Source organism: Athene cunicularia, assembly GCF_003259725.1.
Source record: "Athene cunicularia isolate RWA chromosome 1 unlocalized genomic scaffold, athCun1 chr1_part2, whole genome shotgun sequence".
Lineage (NCBI taxonomy): Eukaryota > Metazoa > Chordata > Aves > Strigiformes > Strigidae > Athene > Athene cunicularia.
In genome coordinates this window covers 6,904,911-6,918,183 of record NW_020799092.1, presented here as the reverse complement: position 1 = coordinate 6,918,183, position 13,273 = coordinate 6,904,911, and the positions used below count along the sequence as shown (strand labels likewise).

The 13,273-nt window shown below is 39.0% G+C and overlaps 1 protein-coding gene across 1 annotated transcript in view; it reads left to right on the top strand.

Moving 5' to 3' along the window:
• The window catches only part of SOX5 (SRY-box 5), a 263,340-nt gene that overhangs the window by 225,315 nt on the left and 24,752 nt on the right, over positions 1–13,273 (top strand). The window contains exons 12-13 of the mRNA XM_026868079.1: positions 1,430–1,607; positions 6,476–6,648. Coding sequence (XP_026723880.1) covers positions 1,430–1,607; positions 6,476–6,648 — 351 coding nt within the window. The remainder of the gene's footprint in view (positions 1–1,429; positions 1,608–6,475; positions 6,649–13,273) is intronic.

Genomic DNA, 13,273 nt, shown 5'->3' with positions numbered 1-13,273 from the left:
TATAACAAAAGTGCTTTGCTCAGAGCTTGTTTCTTTAAGGTAATGGAAAAGTTATATGACAGTGCTTTGCAGAATTGTCCTATGTTTGGAGAGGTACATCTACATCGTACTTCCACAAGCAATAGGCAACTATAAAATTCCTTCTTTACTGCAGCACACCAGCCTCTGTGGAAAAGAATCCATATTATATGATAGTAGTTACAGATACCTTAATGGTAACACTAAAACACTCAAACATTATGAGTCTCATTCCAGTCAGCTTTGCACTGTTGTAGGTCAGGAATAATTCTGTAAAACTGAATGTACTTACAACTTAGGGAGATCAGAACTAGCTTCTTCAGTGCCTAGAGCCAAAACCCAATTGTGTGATGTGACCCTTCCTGTAGATAAAGGCTGGCTTTCATAAGTCACAGTGTCAGAGGAGATCTAAGCTAATATGTGATGGTTGGATCTAATAACCATATCTATTAGTTCTGGTTATTTAAAAGTCAGTTAAAATCACTTCTAAAATATCCCCCTTGTTGAAAAGTTTTATCTCCCTTCCTTGGTTTGTTTTTTTTTTTTTTTTTTCCTTTACTATATTTTATTTTGTCTCCACAAAAATGTATGACTTAGAATTTTAATGTGTTTTATAGCACTGTCTGTTACTCTGTGTAATCAAGCCAAGTTTAGGAATAATTCCACTTACCCTGCAAAAATGTCACCCAATTTCTCTATTTTTGCATAATAATAATTACTGAAATCTTGAAGTCCATCTCCACAGAAGATAAAAAAATCTCGGGACTTATGCAGAATTATCCAAGTTATTGTTTCAAATTTTGTGGAAAGTAAGGACAGGTTCTTCCTGCTCTCTTGTTGTGGGGGAAGTGAAGTATTAATGTCTTATATTTTTATGCTTGCGATTCTAAGCCTGGGTAGTTCAGAGGAAAGCACAAATATTTAAAAAAATAAAAAGGAAAAACCAAAGACCAACAAAAAACCCAACTAAAACTCCTTCACTCAAACATATTTGCCCAGTTGGGGTGGTGGTGGTTGAATTTTAAGTGGAAATTCTTTTCAGTTCTTATTTAATTTATCCATATCAAGTTTAAAATAGAACAACAAAAAAATCTAATTGTAAAATTGCTCTTCGTTGTCATCATAGAAGTGTATATCTTGTTGATGTGAATAATTTCTTCAGAAACAATTCCTACTTACAAAGTGCAAATGGAGGACATTCTCTGATCATGTCATGCTCATTTTCCAGTTTATCAGTCAGTTCAGTTCCAAACTGGAATGACAGGATGATACCACGTTTCATCTTAGTATATATCATACAACCTTTCAGGTTTAGAAGTTTATATGAGCTGAAAACAACTGTCTTCTCTTAGCTGGTGTTGTGCCAACAGCAGTTTTTTAATAACATTCTTTTCTCTTCTGCTTGTCATAGGATGAAGTGGCCCAGCCTCTGAACCTTTCAGCCAAACCCAAGACATCTGATGGCAAGTCTCCCACATCACCCACCTCTCCTCATATTCCAACTCTGAGAATAAACAGTGGGGCCAGTTCACTAAAGTCCTCAGTGCCAGCAACATTAGCTAGTCCTTCGTCCAGAGCTAACACAATAGGTAAGCTCATTTATCCCTCCTCATAACGATTAATAGGTGTTAAAGGAAAGTGGACATTTATTAGTCACTGCCAGACAGCAGACTACAAATTGTCATGGGGTGACCATAATACTACATTAATTGATGCCAGTGAAGAAACTTGCACAGACTTACCATTTCAGGAGGAGTATCTTGACTTTTACAGACTTGGAAAACAAAGACCTGTGTTACTTCAGATACTGCTTTATCAATAAAAGGTAATAAGTGCTGTTTGTTTAATGGCATACATTAAAGAGAGTGACCTGTCTAATGGCGGGCTTTAAAGTCCTGTGATATTGTACAATGTCATCTAAAAGTGATGGATAAACCTTAAAAAAATTTCCTTTAAGTTAAAAGTCTACATATGTAAATACATCTTCGCAAAATTACAGGTTTAATCCTTAGTCCGATAAAATGCTACATGGACCATTATTTTACCTTGATCTAGTATGCAAAATAATCACCAGGTTTATTCAAAAAAGCAAGTTTGATGTTGTATCTTGCAAAGAGTCTTGACTGGCTGTTTTTAACATTCCTCCAGAAAGTAGTGTTAATTCTTCCTCCTGCCAAAAGTACCTCTTTGCCGAAATACCATCTAGGTAATAACAGTCTTAGTGGTGATTTTACAAGGCTGATGTTAAAGGCACTGTTCTTTGTGCGTATGAGTAGAATGTGTGCACACTCCATTCTTCATCCTTGTAACTGAAACATTTTATTTCATGAAATAATTGAATATAACCTGAATTAGTATTTCAGGATTTAAATCAAGCTCTGTCTAGGGAATTAAGTGAGGTAGATAGTTGCTCCTTGGCTACTGTATGTCTTACTACTCCTAAAGCATCTCCTGCTAGCCAGTTCTAGGGATGGCACAAAAAGTAAAAGAAGCCATAAGTCAAATTCTATCAGAAGCTGTTTATTTGATATCTCAGTGCTATGTAGTAAAATCTTACTGTGTCTCTGGGATTCCCGCAAGCTCATTGTAGTCCATACTCTACCTGCATAGACACCAGGAAGACCCATAGTTATGTCCAATGATAAAACAGATCTAGCTGTCACTGTATTACCCTCCCACTGTGCATACATGATTATTGATAATGTTGACGAGAGTTACGTATATCAGACAGAGAATAGACTTCTATGCTTTTTAGAACAGAAAATAACTTTATTTGGTATTACATCTTAGAATTATATAAATATTTTGTAAATATCTCATTGTTAGTTGTCAATGAATGTGTTGTTATTAGCCCTACACTCTTTGACTGCAATAGGTAATAATGTAGTTCATCTTTAATTTGCTTGGCCCTGTTGCTCTCCATGTACAATGCACTGAGTTTCAATTTTTTCAAATTACATTTTTTTCCTTAATAGAGTGAACATCACATTTAGATGTGGAGTTAAGCATCTGACCTGCATCTCCGTGGCAGGACATCTCTTGTTCTCTGCTCTCAAATCTTCTTTCCCTACACACCTGATCTTTTTCATAGGTTTGAGACCCCTGCAATTTACTTCTTTTAACAGAATGCAGATTTTGAAATGCTGTACCTGTAATGACTGATAATGTAATTGGATAAAAGCTGTGAGGATGAACAGAGCTTTAAAGGTCACTGTTGTAAGAATCATTAATGTGTTATACCATTAATAAACCATGGAAAACTGTGGAGCAAAAGATAACATACTTAAGTTATTGTTAATGACATAGAGTTCACTGCTGTATCTCTCAGCTACAAATACAGAAAGTGACTTTTTGAGGTTGCTGAGCAGTATCACAGTGCATACTGTATATATCAGATAAGTAGTCTTTAACTGATGGAGGAGCTGGACAGGCATAGCCTGCTTCTAAGGTTTGTCCTTTAATGGAGGACTAGAAGAATGAAAGGCTTGTGAACACTCTACAGTGTCTTTTCCTGTTAACTGTTAGGTCAGATTCAACCAAAGTTACAGCAAGTAAAACTCATTACCATGTTGAAACCATTGGGTGATCTTAAAAGAGCAAGAATGAAATTTCAAGTCCCTCCAGTAGGAGCTATGCCACAAAAAATTTTGATAGCATTTTTGCAAAGGTAGTAAGGTTCCTGAAAATGGTAAAGACACTGGATCACTTTATCTTGAGAGAAAGTCACTGGGAAACATGTGATCATTTGCCAGGCACTTACTTCCACCATTTCAATGATTTGAGCTTTCAATGCAAGGCATAAGTTGTCTGTCCTAGATCTGCCCAGCCCACCTTGCTGGGATGCAGTTGAGCTGTCACTTTTCACCGCCACTAACTTCAAATTAAAACCATTCTCTGAAAGCAGTTCTTTGGGCTGCTTGGTTCCCATTGCGTGGAGAAATGTTCATGTATTGTTCAGTTGTCTTTGGAGGACATAAACTTATAACCTCCTGTGATTAACAGTATAACTGCATTTGAGCATACAGATATGTAGTCCTTTTCTAGAGCTATCCTTATAGCGTATAAATCATGTTACAGACTGAGCAGTCACAAATGTCATGGCTTCATGTATGACTTTAAATCCAAGCATTTCTTTTTGGGAACAGGCATATGTCCGTGTGCTAAAAACAGAAACAACTTCTCTCTGCCCTTTGCCATTATCTGCAACATCTCTGTGCTAGTTTGGCAATCCTTGTAACTATGTGCATTTTATGTAATGCAGTTCCTCTCTCTGTCAATAATTCACCACCTACCCTAAACAACAATAATTTACATTCTACTCGCTTCTATATTAATCATTTCCCTGCACACCAGCATCTTGGCAGCTACTGAAAAACATAAGGAGTGCTTGCTTTTATTCACTGTCATGTGCCAAAGTGTCTCAAAGATAGCAGTATTCAGGAAAAGCCAAATAGTCTGAAGAAGGGCGTGAATTCCAGTTCCTCGGCAAATTCGGCTATATTGAAAGTATTATACCTAGCCTAATCAAGAGCACAACCACCAGTAATACTACTGTCTGTTTGTTTGTTTGTTTGTTTGCTTGATTGCTTCCTTTTTAATTTATTCTGACTACATGCAAGCTTGATCAGTAACAGATGCAAAGTGGGGAAGAAACCAAGCAAGTTGATAAAATGAAGGTTAAAAAAAAATCAGCTCGTAGCACTGTGCTGGTGCAGGTTATAACTTTCCTTATGCTGGGAAAGTTGGAATTACTGCAGTTCCATTGGCTGGGAATTACTGGGTCATTTGCTAAAAGAAATGTGGATCAAGTTATTTCATATAAAACTCCCAGGGTTCCTGGGTATTTAGCCAAAAGCTAACTGTTAGTGTAATTAAACAGTCAAAACTGCACAGAAACTTTTCTTCTTAGTTTTTGCACACCAAGGAAGACAGGAGTACTAGTCCCATTCTGTCTGGAGTCTGAAAAAACAACAGTAAAAACCCAAACCAAACTAAAATCCTCACAGCAGTGCAGCACTGAACTAATCTGACATCAGCTTCTTCCCCTGAAATGTTTTAAGCAGCAAGACAATGTCCCACGTTTTTTGGCAATCAGTGGATCAGATAGAAGAGTCTAGCAATACAACAAGGATGTGTAATCTGACATGATTAGACAAGGCTCTTTAGGAACAGAACATTCATAATTGAGACAAAGAAAGAGTATTAATAACACTTTCCTAACACGGCAGTTAGCCATTTTATATTTCCTTTCTTTAATCTTAGTGTTTTTCAACAAATCATGGGATTTAATAGCGTGTTTTGGCAGATTAGAGGATTTATGGCCCAGATGTTTTTTGTTCTAAAAATGGATTAGGGTGTAAAGTTTGCTGGAATCCATGGAACATGTTGAGGCAAGCCGGTCATTTTGTGTGTGATTAGTGCCTGCCTTCTGTCTCACAGTCCCTCCATCTGTCACAATTCACCAATGGATCTGGTTAGATTTAGCCTCATGTCACAAACAGAAGTCCCTTTTCTGGGCAATTTCATATTACAGATTCATTTTATGCCGTTTTTATGCCCTAGTTAAAAGACAGAAAGAACCGTGTGCGTGCGTGCGCATGTGGGGATGTGGAGAGGGGGAGGGAGATTGATAGATATTAGCCTCTCCTTTAATGTTTGAAAAATAGACTGGGGCTTGGAGTCTCCCATCAGTATTCTATCCTGCAAATCATATGCAGATCATAATAAGTATAATCTACAGTACGCTAAAAGAAAAAAATGACAAAGTGTCACATTTAAAATTAAATAGTATTAGCTGTGCTGGTGATGCTTGTAACATTTTAAAAGGATGTAATTCAGTGACTACTAAGGCTAAGCCCTAGGCTGTGAATTTGCAGCAAAACAGTGGACATTTGACCTACTATTAGCAGCATGAATAGGAGTGGGAACGTAGGTCCATGTAGCTGTGGTTTCTTATACATTTCTGAATGACAGGTGGTGGTGGGGAGCATTCAGTGGATGAGGTTTCTCTTCCCAGCCATTATGCATTTCATATCTATAGCAAACCACCGCCACCTGTGGTTTATTTTAATGTATTCACAAGTTTTAAGAAGGGGAAGAATGAAATGATCTATTTTTAAGAGTTTGGGATTGCTGGCATGATCAAAGCTTCCCCTAACTCTTACCGGGTTACATCCTGCTGCATGCAAACCACAAGGCTAACCTCTGCAGCATCAGGGAAATATTGAAATTAATGGGATCAAATATCAGGACGATGATTTTGGCACTGAGGTTTCTCACGGTTTCTATCCAGGTGGCTCCATCATAACAGTAACAGAATTACAAAGCATGGATGGGTTTCTGGGCATTACCTTTTAACTCTTTCTCTTTAATCACTCTATGATTCTATGAATAATGATAAACGGTGCATTTCACAGATGAAAGCTAAAGTGTTTTCTTGTAACTTTCTTTTTTTAAGATATCCTTTCTTCTATCACGTCGTCAGGTTATTTAAATGACCACGATGCTGTTACCAAGGCAATCCAGGAGGCCCGACAGATGAAGGAGCAACTGCGGAGGGAACAACAGGTGCTGGATGGGAAGGTGGCCGTTGTGAATAGCCTGGGTCTCAATAACTGCAGGACAGAGAAGGTGAGTTTCTGAGACTCCCTTTGCAAAGGATCCGAGATTGCATTTGGCTCTCCCTACAGATACATAGGTTCTTCGTCCTTTTTTTTCCCCTCCTTTTCCTTGCTCTATTTTCTTTTTCCCCATTTTTAATAATAGTTGGTTATTTCAAAAAAAGTGAAAAGTAAAATGAAAACCACAACCAAAAAACGGCATGAGACCCCTGAGGGAGACTTGAGGAGGCAGAGATGGTTAAAGCCCTCATGAAAACTTTGGAGGCCACTGATTCTCTGTTCCAGCCTGTCATTGTGTATTATGAGAAGGTGATCTTGGAAGTCTCTGGGTTGAAGTGGAGATCTTGCTTTATGGAAATGCTTACATGTGTTTGTGAGATGAGCTGGATTTGAAAATATTCAAGCTTCTTTAGGAACATAAGCTTTGCTGATACTCAGGCTCAGCTTCTGGGTATTTAGCCTTGTGAGGTTGTCATATATGATATTTTGTGACCATTGCTGTGTAGCACTGTCATGTCACGTTAGATGACTTAACAAAATTGAAAAAATGAAGAATTGACAACACAAACTGCACTAAATATTTGCAGTGAAACTTAGAGGCAGCAGAATGTATGGGCCTTAGCACGTCCTGGTTTTGAACTGGCCTGTGAAGCTGTGCTGTAATAGAATATCAACAAAGTGAATATTCTCAAGTAAAATTTGTATGTACTGTAACCATTGCATATGTCAAAGAGCTTGTGATTTGCTGCTTTTCTCTGGAAATACCTGAGGTCTTCCCATGCATTGTCCTGGCTTATGGAGGATAAACAGATCTGCACATGCGACCTTGCTGCCACGTTTATAGTGAGCTATCCTTGTAATACTGCCACCTAAGATACACATCCAAACTCTTGTGTGCGTCTCAACATCATATGCTTAGCAAGACTTTTTCCTCAGTTCCTCTCTTCCCCTGCAATAATTTCTGAGGAGATACAGCCTTTCAAGTGCTGTACAACAACGATGACCGTTGTTGCATTTGGTGTAAACGGAATTTTATTGAAACTGCTTCTAGTGGCTTTTCACTGTAAGGCCGTGTGTGATCAGCTATTTAGCAGAAACTCGAAAGGCAGTTACCCTAGGAAGATTGTGAGTCAAACAATATTGTCCAGAATGAGCAGATTGCTAATTTGGATAGCTTTCCATTTTCCCTGGTTTTAGATGGAGTTTGATCAATAAGCTGTGAGAAGCCAGCAGTCTGGGTAATAATGAATGTTAAATGTGCATGTGAGTCTCTCACTACTGTACTTTTTTCATCAGCCTATCCTTGGTGTAAGTGATATAGAGATTACTCCAATTTCATGCACTTTCTTGACAGGAAGGGAAAGGAAAAAAGGGTCACTATAATAGGTATCAGGCAGTACATACAGTCTCTCTTAGAAGAATAAGAGCACTGGTATGGGGAGAGAGAAAGAAAGAGAGGGATGGAGCATATTTATGGCATTTCACATAGAAGTGTACCAGAAGGGAAGAGGGAAAAGCAGAGTGTCAGATATAAGAAGAAGTGATCACAAGCACAAAGGAATTTATATTCAAATATTTAAGCATTCTTGAAAGGATGCTCGGAGCAGAAATTTCTTTTCTCTGCTCCCCATGTCGAAATGACTTTAACACTCAGCCAGATGCTAATGCAAAGTGACTCAAGCTATTCCTTGCAAGCATAGCTAAATTGCCATTATTTGTTAAGCGCATTGAATTCAGCTGTGGATACAGCAGTTGGTTGCATTCAGAAAGCATCTGTACCCTTTCTTTTTTCCTCTTTTTTTTTTTTAATCCTCCAAAGCAGAGACAACTCTACCTGTCTCCCCCCTCTCCTCCCTTGTGCTGGCTGGGAATTGTCAAGTGACAACCGACCAAATCCTTTTGGACAGGAAGCCTTCATCCTGAGTTCTATATACTTGCAAAGCAGGCCTTGTGGTTGGATCAGGAAGCCCATTAAAAGCACTTTGATGGTATGGAAATTCATCTTCATGAAGCACCCAGGCCCCTAAGCAGCATGCTGTTTAGCTGTGGTTACAGATCAGTCATTCACATCGGAGGGCAGTAATTGTGATGACGGCTTGTTCGGCAGTGGCAGTACATAAAATAATCCCAGGCCCTCCACCATGGCATTGCGAGTTAATCTTCTTTAATACAGATCAGCTGTTGTTCTAACACATGACTTTATGCTGGCTCTAGTGACTCTGCACAGCCTTTTGATTAAGTAACAGGAGTGGAACCATCTGCATTCACTTTATTCTGTTACTTTCCTATTGTTGGGATTCTCCTTACCCCTTCTGTTTTCACTTCTCACTCTCAACCCCAGTTGAAGTTTATTTTCCTCTCTAATTCACGCCTCCTAGTAGGCTCATGGAGGGCAGAGAGGAGTTCTTTTACAAGGTAGCAGGAAAACAAAATTGTTTGCCTAGTTGAAAATTTTTCTAAAGCAACTGTAGGGTTTGTCATTTTTGATACAATAAATGCCAAAAACTTTATTGTGGTGCACTGATTTATTTTATTTTATTTTATTTTATTTTATTTGTGGAGACAGGAAAGGACAGAATCAAGTCTGATTTCTCCTAGACTATAATGGGATTTGAGATGCTGGGGTGACCACTTAAGCTACTAAGTACTAGTTAAGAAGTTGCAGTTTTTAACTTTTAGGATCTCCTGAGCTGTCTCTTTCATTTGACCCAACAAAGGAAAAGCTGTAAGCTGTGACGTTTAGGTACTTGTTCTCCTTTCCCATATATGCTCTAAGCTGTCTAGCCAGCTGTGAAGTTCAGATCCAGACAAACACCTCAACTTCTCTAAAATATCTGTCTGCTTGATGTAGAAATTTAAAGTTTTCTCTGTTACTAAGAGCAAGATTTGAGAGGAAGTGTTGCCATTTTGAATTAAATTTTACTCTGGTTTTCCCTGTTCTCAAGAAAAAGTAAAAGAGATAGTTGTGAAGGTATGTAGTGAGAAATAGAGTGCTGCAGTGTTACCAGTGAGGGTTTCCCTTCAGAAGCTCAGGGTCCTGTCAGGGAGCTTAGAGGCAGCCTCCTGAACTTTTGGGACATTTTGTTTGCTCGCTGCGTGCTTCCTGGCAAGGAGATTTTGATGGGGGGGTGGAATTGAAAGAGGGTTAGTATAATGTAACTATGTGTCTGTAGGCATATTGGTTCTTGGAAATGTACATTATGTCTAGTGTTAGATATGGAAGACAGACTCTCCTTCCTGTAGAGTGATCTTTATAGGCAACAAACAGTCATCTGGGGATAGCCCAAATTTTCCTCCCTTCTTTGCTGCAGTGGCTAGTGTAATTATGGAGACCTAACGATTCTCAAGAGACCTGCTGAGGTTTTTGTTGCATGAATTGCTGTGGCAGCTTACCAGTGAAGTTCTGAACATGTATGTTGGACTCTCAGTAAGGATTCATCTGCCAGGGGTAGCTGTGCAGGCCTAGGGCTAGGAATCACCTTTGTGAGTCTCTGTTAAAGCTCTTGGGGCTTTTCTCCACACATGTACATGACCCGTTATCTGTCTTGTGTTCCCAGATGGATTGATCCCTGTGGACAGGCCAGACCTGCCAGCTGTAAGGCAGTAGTCAGACAGGAATTTTGTGGAATTGGAGAGATGTTGTATAAAAGGAGTCATAAATGAGAAAGTATTTTTTTAAATGGCTAGGATTATTTGGGTGAGTCACTTTATGGGCCATAAACTTGGACCATCTTGAGAGATTTGATTTTCAGAGGATTAGAGTAAAAACTAGGAGTATCATGATGAACATGAATTTTACGAAAACCTATTTTAATTGCAAATGCAATAAAACATATTTTTACATTACTTTTCTTGGAAACATTTCTGTGTATAAATGAGAAGTTTGTGTATATGTTTTTCTGGTTTCTTGGAAACCCAGGAGCATAGTTTTATTTGTAATTGTCATGTACAGTTAATTATAGCTTGATATGTACTATACATAAACAATGTTGCCTTTTATACATGTAGCATTGTCATCTCGTGCAAACACCACAACGGGCAGCATCGGCAAGTGGACTCTGGCCTGTTTGTTCAGCCCCAAAACTGCCTGTTCCTCTGCAAAGGAGATGTACACAAACACGAAGAGCCAGCATGTGTGTGCATGCATACAAGCCCACAGTGCACTCTTTCAGAGACACACAGCACAAACATGTACTGAGCTAGCCAGTAATTCTCTGACTATAGTCAGACTCTCAAGCATTTGTGTATGTGCCCTGATACCAGTAAAAAAGGCGTAAGGAGGCACACAAGCAGGTTATTTGAGCATGTGTCTGTGTGCACTGGTGTAAACACAGGTACAGGTTTCAAAATTCTGGTGCCTGTTGCTAAAGGTGCAGGCAGCAGGGTCAGGTGTGTAAGTATACACAGCCACACAAGCATTTCAGATGTGTATGGGCGCAGTCACACTCCTAGCATGCTCTGAGATGAGTGCATCCTAATACTTGTACATCCTGTGCTGAAGTGTTTCTTAACCTGTGATACAAGTTCTCCCTTTTAAAAGGAGTGTGTCCTTTTAAAAGGCTCTGACATGTACTTGTCTGCTGGGCTGTAACTAAAAACTATTTGTAAAAGTATTTATTCCAGCATTGTAAGCAGAAGCATATTTATTACTCATGCTTACGGAACACCGGGTTCAGGATGTCTTTCCTCCCATTCCCACCCACCCCTCCTCTCACCATCCTCCCCATCCCACCCCCACCTCTCCTTCTTCCCCTTAAAAGAGTGCCAAACATGAAATGACAGTGACCAATGTTGACTTAATGTGGATGTTTAATAATGAAAAAAGTGTGTCAGTTCCAGCATTAGTTACAAATGGCAGTAAGTATATCGGGTGGCAGCCCAGTAATAATTTTACATCCATCATTCCTTCCTGATGCCTCGCTGGCTGCCTGATGGATGGGGATAGCACAGTTAACTCTTAAGAAACTGCTGTCATCTGCTGAGCTGAAATGAATTCTGTCCCTGCTCTTCCCTCAGGGAGGAGGGAGATATTAAGAATCTCAAACCTGCAGATCCTGCTGTCTTTGAGAAATAAAACACTGGAGCTCACTTCACTAAAGACATAAGAAGGAGCTGGTTTAATACATGGGATTTTAATTTCTCTTGCAGTGGAGAATTTTACTTCAATAATATTTTTTTTTTCTTCCCCTAATGGTTAAATTTGAATCAGAAAGTAGAGAAAAAACTGGAGGAGATAAGAGCAGGGAGGAGAAGAAAAGAGAAGTGTTGGTAAAACACAGTCTGACCCCATGCTTTATGGAGACACTGACAGTCCATGGGTCAGACTACAGTGAATATGTTGTAATGATTGAAACTTGGAAGAACAGGACCTGGTGTAAGCTGGGCTTCTCAAACAGGAAAAAAGTCCAGAGGTGCCGTATTAACATAAACCAAATTACTTTGTAAGAGTTAAAAGCTGCTCATTTTCATAATCTCTGTAGTATTTTACTGGAAAAATACTTTAGCATTCCCAGTGACTAGCAGAGGCTATATTAGCCACAGACATTACATACACACTTATCCCTGCAAGTTTAACAGACTGCTAATATATATGTCCTGTAATTTGTAGCCCACTTTATTCCTCACTGGCCTGTAAAACACTAGGGAAGATGATCAGTGTAATATTTTTGTTCTCACAGTGTGAATAGAGATCCGTTTGGAATAATTATTATACAATGCAAGGACCCAGAATATCTTGCAGACAATGGACTGTTACAGTCCCACAAAGTGGACATACTATCTTAACAAATGTATATCCTCTTCTTATAACCCTTTTCCCTACCTTCTTCCTAATTTTGTCTTAGTGAGGTTCTTGGCTAGCAAAAATTGTTGTATGCTGGCTGCAGCCCTCTTTGTTAATGCTATCAACACAGAGCAGACAGTTTTCAAAAAGCATGACAAGAAATCAAGAAGGTATTATGTCATCACCCATCCGTCACCCTGTATGTCAGCCTTTCAGTAAGTCCAATCAGCAGGCTCAACAGGATCATTCATGTTCAAGGAGTCCTTTATTCCACAGGGCTACTGTATCCATTGTCATTTCTCCTGAAACTTTTCTCACATTGAATTAAAAACACATGTCAAGTTTGCACACAGTAAAGGTAAAAATCGGTTTTGCCCAGCGGTGGTAACTAAGCATTAAACATTTTGATTTGCTTCAGCTGAAAGTTTATTCCTTACCACCCCCACCCTTTTTTTTTTTCTTTTTTTTCTTTTTTTTTTTTTGCCATTTGCTTTGTGGAGCTTGTGTATATTTATATTTATGGCCTCTGCATTTAATGGCCACATGCCTTGTTTTCACAGATGGCCAGTGGAAGACTTACCCTCCCCCCTTTTCTTTTAGTATAGCCTGCCTTTGCTTTTGCTACTTTTGTCACAGTGCCACTACTCTCAGTTAGCAAGTGCCTACACATGGGAGGGAGAGATTCTGCAATGAGGATTTTTTTTATTCTCCCAAGGATTTTAGCTTTTTATTTTAAAACTGCTTTTTTTTTTTCCTGATTGACCATCATCTATTAAATGCCCAGATATGTTTTTCAAAGAAAATTAAGTGTATATATTTGTGTGTTTCTTTCGCACATCATTATGGCAGGGAT